Source organism: Schistocerca nitens, chromosome 12, assembly GCF_023898315.1.
Source record: "Schistocerca nitens isolate TAMUIC-IGC-003100 chromosome 12, iqSchNite1.1, whole genome shotgun sequence".
NCBI classification, from domain to species: Eukaryota; Metazoa; Arthropoda; class Insecta; order Orthoptera; family Acrididae; genus Schistocerca; species Schistocerca nitens.
Genome location: NC_064625.1, coordinates 32,600,229 through 32,622,294, shown reverse-complemented (window position 1 = coordinate 32,622,294; position 22,066 = coordinate 32,600,229). Strand labels below are relative to the sequence as shown.

The 22,066-nt window shown below is 40.1% G+C and overlaps 1 protein-coding gene across 1 annotated transcript in view; it reads left to right on the top strand.

The window, feature by feature from the left end:
* Positions 1 to 14,602, top strand: part of LOC126215265 (inositol polyphosphate 1-phosphatase) — a 36,656-nt gene extending 22,054 nt beyond the window's left edge. Inside the window, exons 5-6 of the mRNA XM_049941944.1 lie at positions 9,379 to 9,466; positions 12,501 to 14,602. Coding sequence (XP_049797901.1) covers positions 9,379 to 9,466; positions 12,501 to 12,908 — 496 coding nt within the window. The 3' untranslated portion in view covers positions 12,909 to 14,602. The remainder of the gene's footprint in view (positions 1 to 9,378; positions 9,467 to 12,500) is intronic.
* Positions 14,603 to 22,066: the final 7,464 nt, after the last annotated feature.

Here is a 22,066-nt window from a genome sequence, read left to right as displayed (position 1 = left end):
AATTAGAATTAATTGAAAGATTTGAGAAGGGGGAATCTGCTGAAAAACTGCATGCTGATTATGGTACTGGAATGCAGACTGTTTGGGACATTAAAAAGAACATGCAGAAAATGCTGGATTTTGTCAGGAAATGCAATTTCAACTCTGGACCATTTGTACAAAAAAAAAAAAAAAAAAAAAAAAAAACATGAAAAGATCTACACTGCTCTTTTGCAGTGGTTTAACTAAAAACGAGCAGAAGACATCATTGTTTCAGGTGTGATGTTTGTTGGAAAAGCTAAATTTTTTTGTGAAGCTCTGTATGGTTAGAGAGTGAATTTAATGCCTTATCTGGACAGCTAACTGGATTCAAACATCATCACAGTATTCACAAACTTACTATGTGAGGAGAGCGGCTTAGTTCAAATGTTGTGGCTGCTGAGCCCTTCCAGGAAGAGTTCCAGATATTTGTGGAAGAAAAGAATTTCACACCAAGCCAAATTTATAATGGAGATGAAAGTGATCTTTATTGAAAATGTCAACTAACCAGGAACCTTGCTTTTAAAAGCAAAGCTCGTGCTTTCCGGTGTAAGCTGTTAAAAGAATGCATTACAGTTTTGTGCACCACTAATGCTTCTGTGAACAACAAAGTGAAACTACTAGTAATTGGAAAATCGACAAAGCCCAGAGCATTCGAGGATATTGTAGCTAAGGAGCTCCCTGTGCATTATTACAACCAAAAAGGAGCATGGATGGATAGTGAAACTTTCAAAAACTGTTTCCACACACTTGTGCCACATGTTTGGCAATGTATAGAAGGGAAAGGGTTGCACCAAAAGGCTGTTCTACTGCTCGAAAATGCCCCTTCACATACCAGTGAGAGGATTCTCGTATCTGATGATGGTCATAACTAAGTTCTTACCTCATAAAGTGACTGCTGTTGCATAGCCACCGGAACAAGGTATAATTGCATTGGTAAAGTGGTGTTACTGAGCCGGTGTACTGAGAATGCTAATTGATAAGAACGATTTCCTGGCATTCTGGGATTTATGATACTTCGTAGGAAGTCAAGCCAAATACACTAATTTGATCATGGAGGGAAATACTCCCATGTACAGAAGAAAGAGATTTTCAAGGTTTCAGTGATGAAGAAATAGCAATTGCACAAATGATGAATCTAGAACCCTGTTTAAATGATTTTGAAGATGTCGATGAAGGAAACTTGAATGAATGGCAGAAGACTGTTGCATGTGGACCTGCTTTCCAGTACATGAATGTCACTGAAGTTGTGGCCGTTGCTTCACAAGAAGAGGACAGTGAATGTGAAAGTGCGGATGAAGATGGTGATCTTGTTAGTCATTGTACAGCATTGCAATATGTTGATGCTCTTTTAGATTATATCAGTCAGAGGGGGCTTTCAGTACAATGACATTATTGATGCAAGAAAAATTGAAAATGCGGTGCAATAAATGTGAACTCCGCTCAGAAGCAGATCACATCCACACTATTTTACAGGCCTACAGTACCTAAGCACAGAACTTGGATAAACTTTTGAAAAAGAGTATGTATTTCAAAATGTCTTGATTATTCAATTTTTCAATTATTTGTGCATCATCTCCCCCACATTACCTTGAATAATCAGGAATATACTATATTTTTAAAATTGCAGATTCAATCCAAAATTGTGTTCTTAAAAATATGTGGTGGATACTTAACATTATTTACCTGCAAACTGAGTGGATTTTACACGGGTTAGCATTGGCTTACCACTGTTTACTTGCTGCATAAGCTTACAAAATATTACTGTGAAACCTATCATGAATACAGATTTAAACGGTCTGAATTTTCTCAGTTTATGATACTATGATTTGCATTACCAGTTGTTGCAGTAATTACAGTAAAGTATAACAGCCTCAAAAACTAATATGTGATTCAGCGCAATACAAAATCAATTCTATCATCACATTACAGCACATAAACAGTATTAAGTATGGTCCTTAACATTTTCATAACATCTGAGTCTTAGTTACCCAAATTGGACTTGTACTAGTTGTCCCTGAAAGGCATTTTTGTGGCATGGCCACCACTGACATTAATGCTACTGACGCCTATGTTTTTGGCACTTTCACTGTTTATGTGCACACGTCCTAACAAAGTTGCAGTTAGTGAGAATCTCAAATTAGAGACAGAGCTGCAATTTCTTGGTTTATAGTGGAAGTATCAACTAATGTTAATAAGCATGTCATGTACCATATTATACATGCAATAACTCTGTTTATCATGTGCTGTGCCTTACCATTGCTTACAGCCAGGATCTTCAGTTTATTTTTAACTACTAAGCACATAAAAGTGTGAATGTTCATAATAAATTAAATTCGGTTTACAATAGAAAATAACGTCCCTTTTTTATTTCTAGAGATAATGAATAAATATGCACATGATATTGGAAACAGCATTTTTATATATATATATATATATATATATATATATATATATATATATATATATATATATATATATATATATATATATAATCTGATTCAGTACTTGTTAGTTAACATTTAAATTTCATGGTAAATATAGATTACAGATGTGTGTTTATAAAGAATGGTAACACATAGTGAAAATTGAGCCGGCAACCTCGCAATTACAAGATGAGAAATATACCACTGGACAGTTTCAGTGAGACTTGGTAGAGACATACCTTACTGTCAGTAACAATCGTTGTAGGGTTAAGAAGCCCCTACCCATCAAAGGGGTGGGGAAAGAAGCATAGCCTGTGACGTGTGAATTCTCGGACTTACTTCATTCAGTATTTGAGAATGAGAGCAATTGAGAGACTGAGAGATTTATACCAAATAAATTAACAAATTACAGAGCCGATCCCCACTGGTACACTAAACAGGTCAGAACATTGTTGCAGAAACAACAAAAAAACCATACCAAATTTAAACAAATTTCAAAATCTCCATGGTAGGCGATCTTTTATGGAAGTTTGAAATTTAGTACGGACTTTAATCCAAGATGCTTATAATAGTTTCCACAACAAAGCTTTGTCTCAAAACCTGGCAAAAAATGCAGTGTGAGTTTCGTTGTATGTAAAGTATGCTAGTGGCAAAACACAATCAATGCATTCTCTGAACAATGGCAATGGAAATACTATCAACGACAGTGCTGCTAAGGCAGAGTTACTAAACACAGTCTCTGACATTCCTTCACCAAAGAAGACAAAGTAAATATTCCAGAATTTGAATCAAGGACAGCTGCCACTAAATGTAAATGTCGTGTGACTATGGCCTCCCATCGGGTAGACCGTTCACCGAGTGCAAGTCTTTCGATCTGACGCCACTTTGGTGACTTGTGTGCCAATGGGGATGAAAGGATGATGATTAGGACAACACAATATCCAGTCCTAGAGCGGAGAAAATCTCCAACTCAGCCAGGAATTGAAACCGGGCCCTTAGGATTGACATTGTCGTGCTGACCACTCAACTACTGGACACGGACAGCTGTCACTATGAGTAAATTAGAAGTAGATATCCTCGGAGTAGTGAAGCAACTTAAATCACTTAATAAAAGCAAGTTTTCTGTATACCAATTAGATCCTTTTCAGAGTACGCTGATGCAATAGCTCCATATTTAACAATCATACACAGCCACTCGCTAGACGAAACATCTGTACCCAAAAACTGGAAAGTTCCACATGTCACACCAATATTCAAGAGCGGTAGTAGGATAACCCGCTAAATTACATGCACATTTCATTAATGTCAATATGCAGCAGGATTTTGGAACGTATATTGTGTTCAAGCAATATGAATTACCTCTAAGAGAATGGTCTATTGACACACGGCCAACATGGATTTAGAAAACATCATTCTTGTGGAACACAACTAGCTCTTTACTCATATGAAGTGTTGAGTGCTATTGACAAGGGATTTCAAATTGATTCTGTATTTCTAGATTTCCAGATGGCTTTTGACACTTCACCACACAAGCGGCTCATAGTGAAATTGCAAGCTTATGGAATATCATCTCAGTTATGTGGCTGGATTTGTGAATTCCTGTCAGAGTTCGCAGTAACTGACAGAAAGTCATGGAGTGATACCTGTCATTCCACAATATAGTGTTATGGGCCCTCTGTTGTTCCTTATCTATATAAACAATTTAGGAGACAATCTCGGCAGCGGCCTTAGGTTGTTTGCAGATGATGCTGTCGTTTACCACCTATTAAAGTCATCAGAAGATTAAAAAAAATTGCAAACCAATTTAGAAAAGATAACTGAATGGTACAGAAATTGGCAGTTGATTATAAATAATGAAAAGTGTGAGGTCATCCATGTGAGTGCTGAAAGGAATCCATTAAACTTTGGTTGCATGATAAATAAGACAAATATGAAGGCCATAAATTCAACTAAATACCCAGGAATTACAATTATGAATTAAATTGGAAAGAACACACAGAAAATCGTCTGGGGAAGGAAAACCAAAGATGGCATTTTATTGACAGAACACTTAGAAAATGTAACATCTAACTGCCTACACTACACTAGTCTTCCCTCTTTTGGAGTACTGCTATGTTGTCTGGGTTCCTTACCAGAAAGGTAACAGAGTACATCGAGAAAGTTAAAAAAAAAGAGCAGCACATTTCCTATTATCTTAAAATACAGGAGAGTGTGTCATGGACATGATACAGGATTGGGGGTGGACATAATTACAGTAAAACAACGGCATTTGTCACTGTGGCGCAGAATCTTCTCACGAAATTTCAATCACCAACTTTCTCCTCCGAATGTGAAAATATTTACTTTATGTCAACCTACATAGTGAGGAACAACCATCGTAATTAAATAAGGGAAATCAGAGCTTGCATGGAAATATATATGTGTTCATTTACTCCGTATGCTGTTTGAGGTTGAAACAGTAGAGAATTATTGCAAAGGTGGTTTGATGAACCCTCTGCCAGGCACTTAAATGTGATTTGCAGTATCCTTGTAGATGTAGATTTTTGGCTAGTTCATAGGCTGTGCTGGAGAGTATCTAGGACATAGCTTTAGTACAATCATAATCATGGAACTGAGTGCTATTACTATGTATGCCGCAGTCCCAATGATCAATTCATGACAAGAGCTGGTGAGTTGGAGTATTTAAAGGGCACTAGCATGAGGCTGTGTCAAGAAGCTCAGTTCATAATGACTGAATGTGTCCTTATTCTAAGTCTGGTCCCTTTAACCCCCACAAACCAACCAACCTTATTCTACTACATTCACTTAACAGATCATTAACTGCTCTGTTGGTCCCTTGCTGGGTGCCCTTACGAAATAGAAACAATGCCTTACAAGCTAACGAATATGCTGTCCTCACTTCCTGTGGTTTTCCATCCTCTTTTCTATAGAATGCTTATTCCTTACTCACAGACAGTATCATTGATCTCACCCACTTGCGACATAATGGCTCACTTTCTTCTTCCGTCTCTGTCTCTGGCACGACTTAGATTTGCCTGGGGCAATGTGAGTGAGTTTTAATATATATATTTTTTCTAATTTCCATTGCTTACTAATATGTGTTGTAACATTATGCAAAAACATTTGTCCCTCTTCTGGTGACATTTTATACTAGGCTATTGGAGCAATAAAACATTTTAGACAGTTGGAAAAAGCCACAGGTCATTATTTTCCAAGAAGGGTGAACCCTGGTACTACTCAATTCTTTAGAAAATCAAAAAATACAATCTCACCACAGTTATTTAAAGGAAGTAGGAAGCCCAGGATCACTGGTGATGGACAAGCTTTTGATTGTTTACAATTTTAATTTGACTCAAAACAGACTTTATTACAAACTTCAATTTGGACATTTGCCCTCTTACTGATGCAAAATACAAATCTTCACTTTATTTGAATTACATAAACACGAATAAGAATCATATTTTGTGTCCACAACCAAAATCTTAGATAGTATGATGCAAAATACAAATCTTCACTTTATTTGAATTACATAAACACGAATAAGAATCATATTTTGTGTCCGCAACCAAAATCTTAGATAGTATGCACGGTGAATAATCAATCATAAACAATTGTTCTTATTTAACCATATCTCAAAAGACTAGTAACACTATACACTTCCAACCCAAAGTTACACAGCCACATAGTACCACAACTTCATTAAAAAAACAAAGATCTTAAAGCTTAATGAAACTGAACTGCCCACATAAAGGTCCACAGTGAAACATGCTTATACTAAAAATGCAAAGTGGGCTAACCAGGGCCGCAAAACTGACACACAGGAAAAATAACAAGTTGCACATTCATTAAAGATACACGAATGATTAAAATAAGTATTAAATAAGAATGGCTAGTAATAACTCAACCAGTAAAATAACTTACAGAAACACTAATATTAACAAAGTGGCCTCACTTAACTTTAGAGAACAGCGTTAAGGCCCACAGCAGTATTTGGAATCAATGACGCTACGGCCGCCAGGCAATACGAGTGTTCAGTCCCCACGGCTCGTGCACAGGCTCACTAACAGGTGGTATATATTTATATATAGTCCGACTGGTCTCACAATCAGTAGTCCAGACAAGAATCCATAACTGCACTGACACCAGGAAATGAGCAGACTTAACAAATGGCTTGCAGCACAAATAGATTGCAATGAAAACAAGGTCAACTCACAGCTACACTGGAATATATAATAAGCATGCCCCCAAATTCATAAGTAGCAATACTCTAACATTACCCGTCTCCCAGTAAATTAGCAGGAAACTTAGAGATCACTTCCAGTTGCCTTTGGCACTTCCAACATTAAATAAACATACCAAATCCTGCCGTGGCAAAAGATTAAACCATTAACTCTATGGCTGCCGGGCAAGTACACAATGGCAACCAGTCCCCAAGGGTCATTATGTCCTAAAACAAGTTAAAACTTGCATGAAAACCACTTAAAACACACACTCCACTAATGATGAGAAACGAAATGAGGAACATCAGCTTCCTTAAAATAGCCACTGTTGAACCAAGTTCAGAACCATCTCCGGCAGCTACCCACACCACAATAAGTTTCAACAACCTTCTTAGTTAAACACAGAATACAAGTCATACGTAACTTGGAGCTTGCAAATTATGAGCTGGGAAGCTGTTCAGCATGAGATGACAAACCAACCTCAATTTTGCTCATCAAGGCGCCCAACTATTGGCACCGTACATCCTGCACAACAAAAGACAAGGCCCATGCACCATGCTTAGGGACACCGGATTGTTTTCAACATATTGCCTATATTGCCAACATAAGAATTACAGAACACGTTTTATGCTCACATCCTATTACCTATTTCAAGAACAAAATCTTCCACCATAGGTTTGTGAACTCAGTTTACCCTGTTAGTCCATGAGATCCACAGCCCCATAGACAAAGTTATCTTGATTGACATGGTTTTTGACTTGTGGTTGACATTTGTTGCAGTTCTAAACTGTCCCACAGTGAACAAAATATGTGGTTTCACAATATGTGGTCAGCAATTTGATCGAATTCAGGCCTTTGTAGCAGATACAATTCAACCTATCATTCTGAGCAGGACAAAATTATTACTTAGAGAGCACCTGAGGGAGAAGTAGAGGGCCATTACTCATCACAGTGTATAGAAAAATCTTCTGGATTGTGCCAGAAGCTTAGTGAAGCTGTTCATTTTTTATGCTGTTGTATGGCAGTCACAAGAGCAACAAATCATATGTCAATTTTCCATCAAATTTGACATTGTAGGGGTGACTCAGTTTAAGTTGTTTGAAGAAATTATATTGCAAGAAATTTAGAGTTTTTTGCATGATGTTATATTGCAACCCAGAATAACATAATTTTAATTGTCAGTGTGTTCAAAATACTAATATCTGATACTGAATCAACTGTCTATTGATACATGCATTGAGATGACAAAAGTCATGGAGCACTTCCTAATATCATGACAGATCTCCTTTTGCCCAGAGTAGTGCAGCATCTTGATGTGGCATGGACTCAACAAATCATTGGAAGGCCCCTGCAAAAATATTGAGCCATGTGCTGCCTCTGTAGCCATCTGTAATTGTGAAAATATTGCCGGTGTGGGATTTTCTGCATGAAATGATCTCTCCAAGTATGTCCCGTAAATGTTTGATGGAGTTCATGTCGGGCGATCTGGGTGGCCAAATCATTTGCTCGAAATGTCCAGAATGTTCTTCAAACCAGTTGTGAAAAAAATTGTGGCCTGGTGATGTGGTGCATTTTCAGCTATGAAAATTCCATCATCATTTGCTAACATGAAGTCCATTAATGGCTGTAAATGGTCTCCAAGTAGACAAACATAACCATTTCCAATCAATGGTAAGTTCAGTCGGACCAGAGGACACCGTATCTTGTTGACAACTTGAGGCTATGATTTGTGGGGTCTGCACCACACTTGAATCCTACCTTTAACTCATCTAACCGGGCCATAGTGTTCCAGTCATCTAGGGTCTAACCAGTAGGGTCACGAGCCCACGAGAGGCACTGTCTACATCTACATCTACATACATACTCCGCAATCCACCATACGGTGCATGGCGGAGGGCACCTTGTACCACTACTAGCATCTTCTCTCCCTGTTCCACTCCCAAACAGAACGAGGGAAAAATGACTGCCTATATGCCACTGTAGGCAATGTTGTGCTGTTAGAAAAGGCACTCGCATTGGTCCTCTCCTTCTGTAGGCCATCAACACCAGATTTCACCACACTTTCCCAATGGATATGTTGGTCCTACATCGCACATTGATTTCTCTGGTTATTTCACGCAGTATCGCTTGTCTGTTAGCACTGACAACTGTGCAAATGCCGCTGCTGTCACTCATTAAGTGAAGGCCATCAGCCACTGCATTGTCCGTGGTGAGAGGTAATGTGAAAATTTGGTATTATTTACACCCTCTTGATGCTGTGGATCTGGGAAATAGACTTCCCTAACGATTTCCAAAATAGAATGTCCCGTGTTTCTTGCTCCAACTACCATTCCGCATTCAAAGTCTGTTAATTCCCATCATGTTGCCATCGTCACATTGACAATCTTTTCACTTGAATCACCTGTACAAGTGACAGCTCCGCCAATGCAATGTCGTTTTATACCTTGTGTTCATGATACTACCACCATCTGTATATGTGCAGATCACTATCCCATGGCCTTTGTCACCTCGGTGTGTAACTACGAAAAATATTTTAAAATTTAGTTGCCGCCTCAGTTCCTTGCTATAGTTTGGCCACTTTGTTTATTAAACGTGGTGCTGTTTTTATAGTCCAGGAAGCGTGTCCTAGCATGGCGTAAGTTTGCTAATTTTGTTTTGTATTTGAGTTGCATCTTCTCACTGTTATTGTAAATGAACCTTGTTTTCTGTTGCAGGTGGATCGGAAGATGTATGTGGGGGATAAGTCACAATGATACAAATGTCAACTGCATTCCCAAACCAGATTTATCACCTAAAGAAAAGGTAACATATCATCTCGATTTCTTACAAAGATTAAAGTGGTTTGAATTTAATCAGCAAGCTCTTTTAATTTTTAAAAGAATATAATGTGTTGAAAATATTTGTGACAATCAGAGATTCTGGGGTTTTATTGATTCTATAGTAATTATTAGCAGACTGTGCAAAATGCATTGCAATGAAAGTTCACCAGAGATGCTTTTTTTTTCATATATTTTTGTATCTATTGCTACAGGTTTTGAGTATGTCTCATAAGTGGTACATAAATACAGTCAAGCTGTTATCAGTGATATATATAAGGCCTTCGTCAAAAGTAGATGACACACACACACACACACACACACACACGTGCATGCAAACGCAACTTACACACAAATAACTGCAGTCTCAGGCAACTGTAGCCACACCGCGAGCAGCAGCACAAGTGCACGATGGGAGTGGCATCTGGGTGGGGTAAGAAGGAGGTTGGGACGGGGAGGGGGAGGGACAGTAGGGTAGGGGTGGCGGACAGTGCAGAGCTTTTGGGGAGCACGCAGGGGCAAGGTGGAGAAAGGATAGGGCAGCTATGTGCAGTCGGGAGGTTAGATGGAGGACTGGGGAGGGGGGTAGCGGAAAGGTGGAGAAGTAAAAGGACTGGATGTGATGGGGGAATGAGGGCTGTATAGTGCTGGAATGGGAGCAGGGAGGCCGGATGGATGAGGACAATGACTAACTAAGGTTGAGACCAGGAGGGTTATGGGGAACGTAAGATACAAAGGGCGTTCAAAAAGTTCTGCACAGTCACCTCTTTTTTTGCAGGAGGAGAATGAAATTTTTTGTGAACATACTTGGAAAATTTAGCTGTACATTGAGTCTGCTCAGTGTAGCCTCCATCAACTGTGATGCATCAGGCCCAACACTCTTTCCTGGATGTAAATGCACTTCAGTAAAATTCTGGGGATTGACTTTTACACCATCACTTCTTCCTCACTATCAAATGTTTTACTGCACATGTGCGCCTTCAGACGACCAAAGAGGTAAAAAATCAGACGGAGCTAAGTCCGGACTGTAGGGAGGTTGAGGAACAATTTTCCAACCCATTTTCCCGATTTTCTCCTGCGTCATAAGGGCTGCATGGGGTTTGGCATTGTCATGGTGTAGTCTGATGAGCTGACCCTGAAGCTGTGTTCTGTGGGTCTTGATGGCACGTCGCAGTGTGTCTGATGACAAACTGTAATGGTCCATGTTAATTGTGGAGCTGAGTTTAAAAAGTCAATGATGATAATACCACACTGATCCCAGAAGGAGGAGGCCATCACCTTATGGCTTGCTGTTCATGAAAGTCTTGGTTTCTTATTCTGAGGGCAACCTGGATGACACCACCCCAAGGATTGGGTTTTGCTCTCAGGTTCAAACAAAAACAACCATGAAACTTCCTGGCAGATTAAAACTGTGTGCCCGACTGAGACTCGAACTCGGGACCTTTGACTTTCGCGGGCAAGTGCTCTACCATCTGAGCTACCGAAGCACGACTCACGCTCGGCACTCACAGCTTTACTTCTGCCAGTATCCTGTCTCCTAGCTCAGATGGTAGAGCACTTGCCCGCGAAAGGCAAAGGTCCCGAGTTCGAGTCTCGGTCGGGCACACAGTTTTAATCTGCCAGGAAGTTTCATATCAGCGCACACTCCGCTGCAGAGTGAAAATCTCATTCTAAAAACAACCATGTTTCATCCTGGATAGTGACGCCATCAAAAAACTGTTTCCAGTGGTCCCTAGTGACTGTACAAGTGATACCACACTACCCATTGACAAACGAGCCATTTCAGCAAGCTGTCGTGTCATCGCACATCTGTCATCATGGATGATTGGATCAGTGGTCTCATTATTCACATCACTCACTACCGTCAATGGTGTGCCGCATTGTGGATTGTCCAGTAGAGAGAAATCACCTTCTTTAAACCTGTGCAACCACCGCTGGATACTGCTGCGATCCACTGTGTCCTTCCCATAAATAGGGAGCAACTTCCTGTGAATCGATGTGGCAGAGTCATCACCGGTCTTGAAGAGTAACTCCATCACCGACCGTTGTTGCAACCTGACATCTACGTCATGGTCCATTATGTCTCATCTGTAAATAAAAGAAAATACTTTTATAAACCAACTTATAGCTAAATGTTCCAAGTATGTTCACAAAAAATTTAATCCTCCTCCTGCAAAAACTAAAAAAAATTAGAGACGACTGAGCAAAACTTTTTGAATGCCCTTTGTATACCACAGGGAAAGTTCCCACTTGTGCAATTCAGAAAAGTTGGTGTTGGTGGGAAGAATCTATATGGCACAGACTGTGAAGCAGTTATTGAAATGAGGGATGTCATGTTTAGCAGCGTGCTCAGCAACCACGTGATCCATTTGTTTCTTGGCCACAGTTTGTCGGTGGCCATTCATGTGGACAGACATCTTGTTGGTTGTCATGCCCCCGTAGAATGCAGCATAGTATTTGCAGCTTAACTTGTAGATCACTTGATGGGTTTCAGAGGTAGCCCTGCTTTTGATGGGATAGGTGATGTTTGTGGCCGGACTGGAGTAGGTGATGGTGGGAGGTTGTATGGGACAGGTCTTTGCATCTAGGTCTGTTACAGGGGTATGAGCCATGAGGTGAGGGGTTGGGTGCATTGGTCGTGTAGGGATGGACGAGTGTATTGTGTAGGTCCGGTGGGCAGCAGAATACTGCTGTGGGAGGGGTGGGAAGGATAGTGGACAGGGCACTTCTCATTCCAGGACATGACGAGAGGTAGTTGAAACCTAAGGCAAAGACAAAGAAACAAACTTTCACACTTAAAAATGTGTAATAAATGTGTCGTGTTCAAGTTCCTTAGAGCAGGTACCTATCATTTTCTGGGTTCTGTTTCTCTTTTTGTAGCCTGACATATATCCCCCCTCTCAACTTGAATAAATACCTATAGACCCCCAAGGCTATGTCACATTCGTAGAAACGGATAATAATATTCAATTCCATTCACTTTTTTAATGAATAAAATAAAATAAATGTCCCTCATTCAGGTGGTGCTGGTAGGCTCCGGCGAGTCGGAGGAGCTGCGAGAGAAGCTGCGAGCGTCGGGGGCAGTAGTGGTACGCGGTGTGGCAGGGGCGGGCCACAAACTGGTGGGTGTGGCGTTGGGGCTGGCGGACGCGTACGTGCTGACGCGGCCCACCACCTTCCTGTGGGACACTTGTGGGCCGCACGCACTGCTGCTCTCGCAGGGCGGCGGTGTCGCCAGCTGTGCCAATCCGGGCACGCAGCTCACCTACACTGGGAGTGTTGGCACCTGCAACGAGGGTGGCATCGTCGCGTACCGTGACCGCACCTTCCTGGAGGCTCTGCTTGACCGTGAGCTGCAGGAGTCGGTCCTGCCGCTCGACCCGCAGGCATCTGGCGACCCACAGGCATCTGGCGATCCACCCCAGTGAGAGGCTATGACGCCTCGGAAAGTACCGTCTGTCGACTGTGGACAATTATATTTTTCCCGCCATTTTAATGTCATTATCCCGTAAGTGAGTGAAGTTGTCTCACAGACTGCAGTGGAGTCTGCTGTGACAGCAGATGAAAATTATATGCCTTACTACAATTTTAACTGTTGTCTACTCCCGAATGCATTACGATCCCTGGTGATCCGGTCTGCCCCTTTGGCCCGATCTCATATGCCTCACTGCTGAGTGAAAAGTGTTTTAGAGGTAGTGAACTGGAGGTGATGCATTTTGCAAACGTACCTGTATGTATAAAGATTCGAATTGGTGATCTCATATGCCTTTTTTTTAGTGATTTTTTTGCAAATTGAATATAGCAATTACAAATGACCATAACTATTTAATGAGTACTGATACATTGATAAACATTCCAAGAATGTAAAATAAAACAAATTCGAGAATATTTTGCATAATTTATAGGAGTTACCTTTAGTCATACAGACAACATTTAAGCAGTAATCCGTTCTGAAGAATTAGAATTATACATTTGAGTTCTGGAATGGTTTTTGGCAAAGGCACATGTATAATATCTTCAACATAACCCAATAAAAGGAAATCCGTGGGTATCACGTCTGGAGATCTAGGTAGCCGAAAACGAAACACAGTGTCTTCGTGTCCAATACAACTTATCGGCAATGGTTTGGAAGATGTCAATTTAAAAATGTGTGAACTTCAACAACCATTGGGACGCTTCATCTTGCTGAAATGTGGTATCGATATAAGCTATGGAATCAGCCATTGCTAAACCACGTCTAGGTAAAGATATCTCAAAATGCATAGTTCAGCACACAAAAATGGACTTCACAATGACATCACACAGAACACATTAGCCTCCAGTCAATTGCACAGATGTTCTGTTGTACATGAAGGCTTTTCTGTACCTATATTCGAATGTTGTCCCAGTTAACCCTTCCACTTATGTGGAGGGTTGCCTCATTGCTAAAAATGAGATCTACAGCAAATGTTCCTCCCTCTATAGCTTCCAACATTACTATTGCATAATTCTGATGGTTATAATCATTTGTAATTACTGTATTATTTCTAACTGTTATGTACATGTTTATAGTAATGTCACATCTACATTGAGAAGGTAGTGTTACCTTGCCAGATAATTAATCAGTCAGTTGTAATGCTGAATCCTCGTTTCTGTCCTGTCAGTTTTTTCTCTGCAAGTGGAAGATCCTTAAGGCAGCCAAGGAAGTGCAATAAAAAAGCGGTATGTTTAGTACTGCAAATAGACTCGTGTAAAAGCACATGGCACTATTCTAGCTTTGGAGCTCTCCTGTGTCTTGAGTGACCTTTCCTTCCTTTTTAACCTTTCCCAACCTTATCCCTGTTTTCTCCTTGAGAAAGAAACCAATATTTCCAAAAGATAGCAACAAGTATGTTCCTTTATGTGCATCTGTTGGCAGTACTGCGTGTTTTGCTGCCTGAACATTAAGTACTAGCAACGCTTCTGTCATTAATCTAATTTTTAGCTTTCTCAAGTGAATTTTATTTTGATACAACAAATGAGTGATATTGTTTTGATGTAATTCAAATGCTAGTCTTATTTTACTGTGAAATTTTACAAGTTATGATCAGATATTTGTCACACACATGTATCTGTTCTATTGTTCGTATATTCATTAAACATGTCAGAGGTTTACGTTGATGCACAGTTTCTCTTGAATCAAACTTTTACTGATTTCATTAGGCAGTATCATATGAGACAGGAGATGTGATTTTTATAACTGAAGTTCTCAGTTATTACGTACACTTTATGGTGACAGATTTTGGCCAATTTACAAGTACATGAGTGTAGAATTTTATTGTTCAGCAAAGTAAATTGAATACCTAACCAGGGTGGCAGCACTGTCATGTTTATGGCCAAGGAACAAGGGGGGGGGGGGGGGAGGCAGAACAGCGTACGTTGGGTAATTTTACAAGTGGAACACTGCCACATGCTACACATCTCTGCGTCAGTGCCCTGCGTAGCACAACGGTCAACCATTGAGTGGCATGTGAATAAACTACTGGCCACTTCAGTTCTGATACTACATATTTTCATAAAAAATTAATGTAGTGTGTCTTTTTTGAAAAATTGGAAATGTCATCTAGTTGTGACATAATAACTTATTTATTCGGGCTCCTTTCAGAAACAAATTTCGTACACAGAACAATTTTTCTCACAGGTGGAGAACATTGGATGTGGATGGCGATTAGAGAATGACTGAATGGTGATGCAGCTTAGGGTACTAGCTGTTTCACACTGAAGCCATCCACACAGGTGGACCTTCATACGAGAGAGGTCATCTTCAGAAAAAGGACAAAATCAATTTCTGTATAACCTATTCAAATAGAAACAATGCTGGTAGTGGTTGAGTAGCCAAGTACCTATCAGCTTGAGCATACTTGAGGGCTTGAGTTCTGTGCTAGTCATGTGAATTTTTAAAAATATATACAAATATATAACTGAAAATAAGGGAGAAGACTGCTGAATTTATTAGACAGTGCAAAATTAACATACAACTAACCAATAGTGCCAAATGTTAATGACTTAAGTTTCGCCTGAAATTTATTGAAAATTGAAATTTGCTTTGGAAAGGTTTGCATACAGTGTCCATTTTGCAGAAACACTTAATGTTACCAGTTCTGTTTTCAAGACCATACTCTTTCTGAAAATTATTGATCATTACTTAGTAAGTAAATTTGTATCTGCCTGCAGCATGATAATATGAAAGCAGTTGCATTTTTTCTCTTTCTAACTGACGTAATGAAGGTGGTTGTGATAAGTGAAAATAGAACAAGTAAAAAGAGAAAGAGGGAAGAAAATCAAAACTTACTTCTGACTAGGATAGAACATGTATCCCCACATTGTGTGAGCTTGCAACATTGCACAATATGCTATTGTGCCCTTCCTCATACTGTGGTCAAAATTTTCATGGATGGTCCACTTTTTGAGAACAATATGTTGTCAATAAAGGCACACCAGGGTGAACAACTATATATCTGACACTTCAGACCACATCACCGTACAATCCACTATCCGATCTTCACCTTACATCCCACACCCTCCCCTTCAGCTCAACATAAACTGCAAAGGCCTCCAAAAGTTGGTATTTCCATCTGTTATTCATAACACCACAGAAATTGCTACCAAATAACACAGTTAACCATGTTGTTAAACACATACTTATTGATTATTGTTTGGGGTAAATACTTAACCTCCACACATTTCAGCATTGTGTCCCTACTGCTGAAATTTTTACTTGTGCTTCCTCAGCTTTAACCCTTGCTTGGTGTCTAGGGTCTTATTACAGCCCGAGGCTCTTTTAACTACAAAGAAACAGTCTTATCATGAACATAGGGTGCTCATCCTCCAGATATGCTTTTTATGAATTTTTCATTATAACTGGGCAAAGTATTTATGGTTATGCCACAGTTTGCTGTACAATAATTTGAATTTTTTCCAGTGGCATCAGAAAATACCCCATGTATCTATATAATATGTGATTTTCAAGGTTATATTTTAGCTTCCTTGTGAAAATAGAAATTTAGCAACAATGCACTTTCTCAACCAACATTCATATGTCCATTGTTGTGATTAGTTCATAGAAAACATATACGTGCATGGTCGGAATAAAATCACAGTTAGAAATTGCATTTTGTTGAAGTTAGACATGGTATTATATTTTATTCATAATGGATGATGATATACGCTTTGAAATGAGCTACTGGCTCGAGCAGGTGATAGTGATAATGAATCAGTTTTTGCAAATGGGAATGAAAGTGGTACTGATGTAGATGTGACAGGAAGATATACAGGTCAGAGATGAGGTGGATGTTAATGACTGTGAAGATTATGATAATGGTATTCAGGAAACTAGTGCACCTTCTCTTGTACCTAGAAGGGGACAGATAACACACAACATAGTATCACCTGATATTTGCAAGCAGGCTTCCTGGAATACAATATGTGAAACTGCACATATTCCACGTCACCTTAGGCCACAAATAAAGACAAGGGCAGACCTTTTATCACCAATCACATGCATAGTGTAAAAGTAACACATACTATTAATCATGCAGAAGAAAGTAAAATTCTACAGTTGTAACTTGAATACTGAATTGAACTTGACTCTACAGAACTAAAGACTGTCTGGTTTACTAATAATAGCTGGTTTACACAAAGCGTGTCTGAAATCTCTGAATGAATTTTGATCAGATGAGTATGGAGTACTCATTTTTCAAATCACAATGAGTTTTTCAAGATTTCCTTATATTCTGATTCCCCTTTGGTTGATAATAAACATACAAGTGAAGAAAGAAAAACTGTTTCTGAATCAAAAGCTGAACCTGTTTAGGTTGTGTTTAAAATGTTTGTTGATGCATGCATTTCATCTTATATCCCTGGGCCTTGTACGAGGTGCTTTCCAAAATATCTGTTGAAAACCTTACCTTTGGACTAATGGTCACCATCACCCTCGAAGTAGTTCCCATCCACACATACACACCAGTCCCAGAGCTAATGCCACTGGTCAAACGAAAGTCGTGTTCTTTTAGAGTGTTTATCACCGCCAGCGATGCTTCTTGAATCCTCTCTAGAGTGTTGAACCGACGGTGTTTCAACTTGAGTTTCAGTTTTGGGAATAGCGCAAAGTCGCAGGGTGCCAAATCTGGCGAATACGCCGTTTTATTTTTTGCAAAAAGGTCATAGTGAGCAAGGACGTATAACAGGGCGCGTTGTTGTGATGCAGCAGCAGCCAGTTCCCTTGACGCCGAAGTTTGAGCCATCGTTGCCACACGTTTTCATGGAGACCTCGCAAAACATCACAGTAGTACGCAAAATTCACTGTTTGGTTGGGTGGAACGAATTCTTTGTGCACAATTCCCTTGGTATCAAAGAAAATGGTGTTCATGCTGTTCACTTTGCTTTTCACCTTGTGGCAGAGCAGTGTTGGAATGTTCGCTAACACAGAGTGAAGCAAGCCGCAAAATTCATGTCCACCTACCTCAGTATAGCGGATTAAAACTGTGTGTCCGATCGAGACTCGAACTTGGGACCTTTGCCTTTCACGGGCAAGTGCTCTGAAAGGCAAAGGTCCCGAGTTCGAGTCGCGGTCAAGCACACAGTTTTAATCTGCCAGGAAGTTTCATATCAGCACACACTCTGCTGCAGAGTGAAAATCTCATTCTCTCTACCTTAGTATAGCGTTCGTTCACCATCCGTTGCTCTGCATTCGTAGATACTATGCAGACGATGTTAAAAGCAGTGTTGAAGGAAACCGTTGTCCATACGTACGACTGCACAGTCTGCGTAACTCAGGTAACAAAATAAACCTGCAAATCTCTAGTAATAACGGGCATAAGAGGATGCTTCCTTCCTTTATTGAAAATGTCCGCTTATCGATGCTAATTTTTTTATTGTCTTTTAGCTATGGTGTCAACAAGCCCACATTTACGTCGATAGCACAGCCACTACTAGTTCGTGCAGCTTATGTCACGTGCAAGACAGCCAGAAATGTGCTAAGTCCAACCCAAAATATTAAGAGATTAATACAGTCAATGCTCTGCTATGAAATGAGTTTCACACTTGGTCCTTTTCAATGGATTCTTCAAATGAAGATGCTCGCCAAAAAATTTCTGTAAATGTATACTGAACACGCCATGCAGAATTCCAAACTTCACAGAACTGTCCGTAAATGCATCTGCTTGCACAGCGATATAAACCAAATGCGAAATAACAGTCACTTCTTCATTTTACAAATAACTTTTTCGGACACGTCTAACACGACCTCCTCGTCTGGCAGCTACTCCACAACTGACTGAATGCTGTTGCTTTCAGGGCATATAACTCATTCCAATGTGTGGGAAAGACTTTACTCTCATTGGTTGATCAAAACGAACAGCCAATCAGATTAATCTTTCATGATCATATTCGTGCTCAAATTGCTTTACTCCAATCCACATTCGCAGATGCATCTACGTCATTTCATGCTGCAAGTATTAACGAAATGTTCCATCAAACCAAACCAAACAAAAACTAAGAGAAAACTACGCTTGAAATATACTTTAGACCTGATTATCCTCGTACTATCTTTCTGGCTGCCTTATTACAAAAGCAAATGCTCATAGACATTCGTCATCCGCCAGTTAGGGGGATTCACAGTTTTTACATGACATCCTGGTCGCGTAATACTTGCTAGTTACGTAAGGTGTAATACAATATAGAATCGAAATTTGATGTATGTCCCACATACACACTCACATTCACTTTCATTTACACTCACCCTAATACAAAATATAAATATTAACTTTTAAACTGTTATTTCTATTACAAATGAAAAATTATTGAAAGTTTAGAATTTAAAATCTTTATAAAATGAATCAGCACACTAAGAGTGCTATTACTGTTTTCAAATAACAAAAGACGTATAATCCGTTATTATTACTATCTGAATTTATTTTCTTAAGTGTTGGTTAAGTACTTTTTAATTGGTTTTTTATGTGACTGAAACTATAGGTAGCGGTATCAAATTTCGACACAAAGCTCATCAGAATAACAAAAGGTCATGTACCAAATTTGGAATAAAACAGCTAATATTTAACGTAGTTATTTAGTTTCTTAGGTGAGGTGAATATGTGATTTTAGTACGTGCCACACTGAGCAATCCCATGGTCCGCTTTAGCGACAGGTGGGGCTATGATGTATACGGCAGGCCACATACCAGCCTCCACCAAACACTACTATACTGCAGGCACCCAAAACAGCTTGCCATAACGTAACAAACTTACTGCAAATCTGCAGTTGTGTAATAGCTGTGATGCTACAACCTGTCTCACTTTTTTGGGTCTTGGAGAGCCCGGGCTCTTCCACTGGGATGACTGTTGCTTTGTCTCTGGATCATAACCATAAATCCAGCTCTTGTCACCGGTGATAACCCGTGACAAGAAGGTTGGATCATCAGATGCGGTCTGATGAAGGTCCGTGCCCACTTCAACACACTGTGCCTTCTGATCAGCAGTCAAGATCCTTGGCACAAATTTTGTGGTGACACAATGCATGCCCAATTCATCAGTCAGCATTCGTTGACATGTCCCATAACCAATACCCACTTCATTCGCAAGGTCTTGAATGGTTCAATGTCGATTCGCAAGAACCAATTGTTGAAGTTTGGCAACAATGTCTGACATTGTGCGGCTAATGGGCCTTCCAGTGTGAGCATTGTGGTGTCACCGCTAGACACCACACTTGCTAGGTGGTAGCTTAAATCGGCCGCGGTCCATTAGTACATGTCGGACCCGCGTGTCGCCACTGTGTGATCGCAGACCGAGCGCCACCACAAGGCAGGTCTCGAGAGACGGACTAGCACTCGCCCCAGTTGTACGGACGACATTGCTAGCGACTACACGTACGAAGCCTTTCTCTCATTTGCCGAGAGACAGTTAGAATAGCCTTCAGCTAAGTTAATGGCTACGACCTAGCAAGGCGCCATTTGTACCATTGCATGTATCTCAAGATAGTCTCACTTGTATCATCAAGATTGCTGTATACCAAAGGACGATATAAAAGTTAAGTGTTCTAGTAGCTACGTTCTTTTCTTTATCACATTCATTACGAATCCTGTTCCAGACTTAACGCAAGACGGCGTGAGTTTACGCGTGCCCTTTCGGCTACTTCACTGTGAACTGGCTGCCTTAACAGTCCACTACAAGCATCATCTTCGATGTCTATAGGGCCAGCCCTGAACCGAGCATGCCACTCAAACACACGTGTACGGCTCATGATCTGTCCCCTAAACACTTGTTGAATCATTGCAAGGGTCTCTGTAGCACTTTTCCCGAGATTCGCACAGAATTTGATACACATGCACTGTTCTGTTCGCGAATCCATCATAAAATTGCTGCACACTAAACACAGAGTATTACGAAAATTACTGTGGACACGCAACACGCCCTCCCAGCTGAATGCCACTCCGCACACTGACTCATCAGATATGGTGCTCTTGACACCTATGGTGCAAAGATCTACTACTCGTACTTTCCAGATGGCAGCACCAGTCCCAAAAATTTTGGATTCCACCTCATATAATGCTGTTCATGAGCAACTTAGAACTTCCAGGGGACGATGTCCATTAAAGGAGAACATTTCTTCAAAACATGGGCAGTACAGGGTAAAAAAGTGCACTGTTCAAGACTGAGAGACCAATTATCTCATAAATGCACAACTGTATACAGGGAAACCAGCTGAATGAAGAAACATAAATCAAGGGAAATAAGTGGTACATGATTTAGGTGACCACCTGTGGGGAAGTAGTAGGAATTTTTGTACAAGTTTGCAACTTAATTATAGCATGCAACAGTGGAAGTCATTATTTTCTTTGTGGAAATATTCCATTAGTTTCTAGAATCACTTTGGTGTTAAGAGTTCCCATATTCATATAGTATATTTTTCCAGAGATGATATAATTTGAGGGTTAATATTTTGCTGCACATTCCATAACTTTTTTCATCTGCACTGTCACTGCTTTCTCCTTCTCATAGTTTATAAATTTGATTTTGTTAATAGCAGGTGATCACACGCATTACTTCAACTGTGACATGACTGTACCTAAGTCATGTGACCCAGTAAGTTGCCACTATGACTGAGTCTGCAGTTTACTTTTTCGAGCAATGTGTAGAGCATACAAAATAAATTGTGTATCAGATACATAGTGCTTCTGTGTTATTTTTAGCATGATAATTGCAACTTGATGAGTGTTTTTGTAGCAACTCAGTTGGAAGAGCATATTTTGGTATTTTGCAAAAAATAATTCTCGAGCAAGAGGAATAGAAACAAATCCACAGATAACAGGCACTGCAGTCTCAAAGCAAGTAATGTAGGCTGTAACACTTAAACTGTCTGTATGTCTTATGTCAAAGAGGAGTCTGGGGCATAGAAGGGGAGGGGTAGCAGGGCAGGGGTGGGGTACAGTAAACCGCTGCTCATGGGAACATACAGGGGAGAAGTGGGGAGATGATAGGGAAGCTGGTTGCAGTCGGGAAGTTAGATCGAAGGTGGTGGAAGTATGGGGGCAGTGGAAAAACAGAGAAGTAAAAAGACTGTGTGTGTTTGCGCG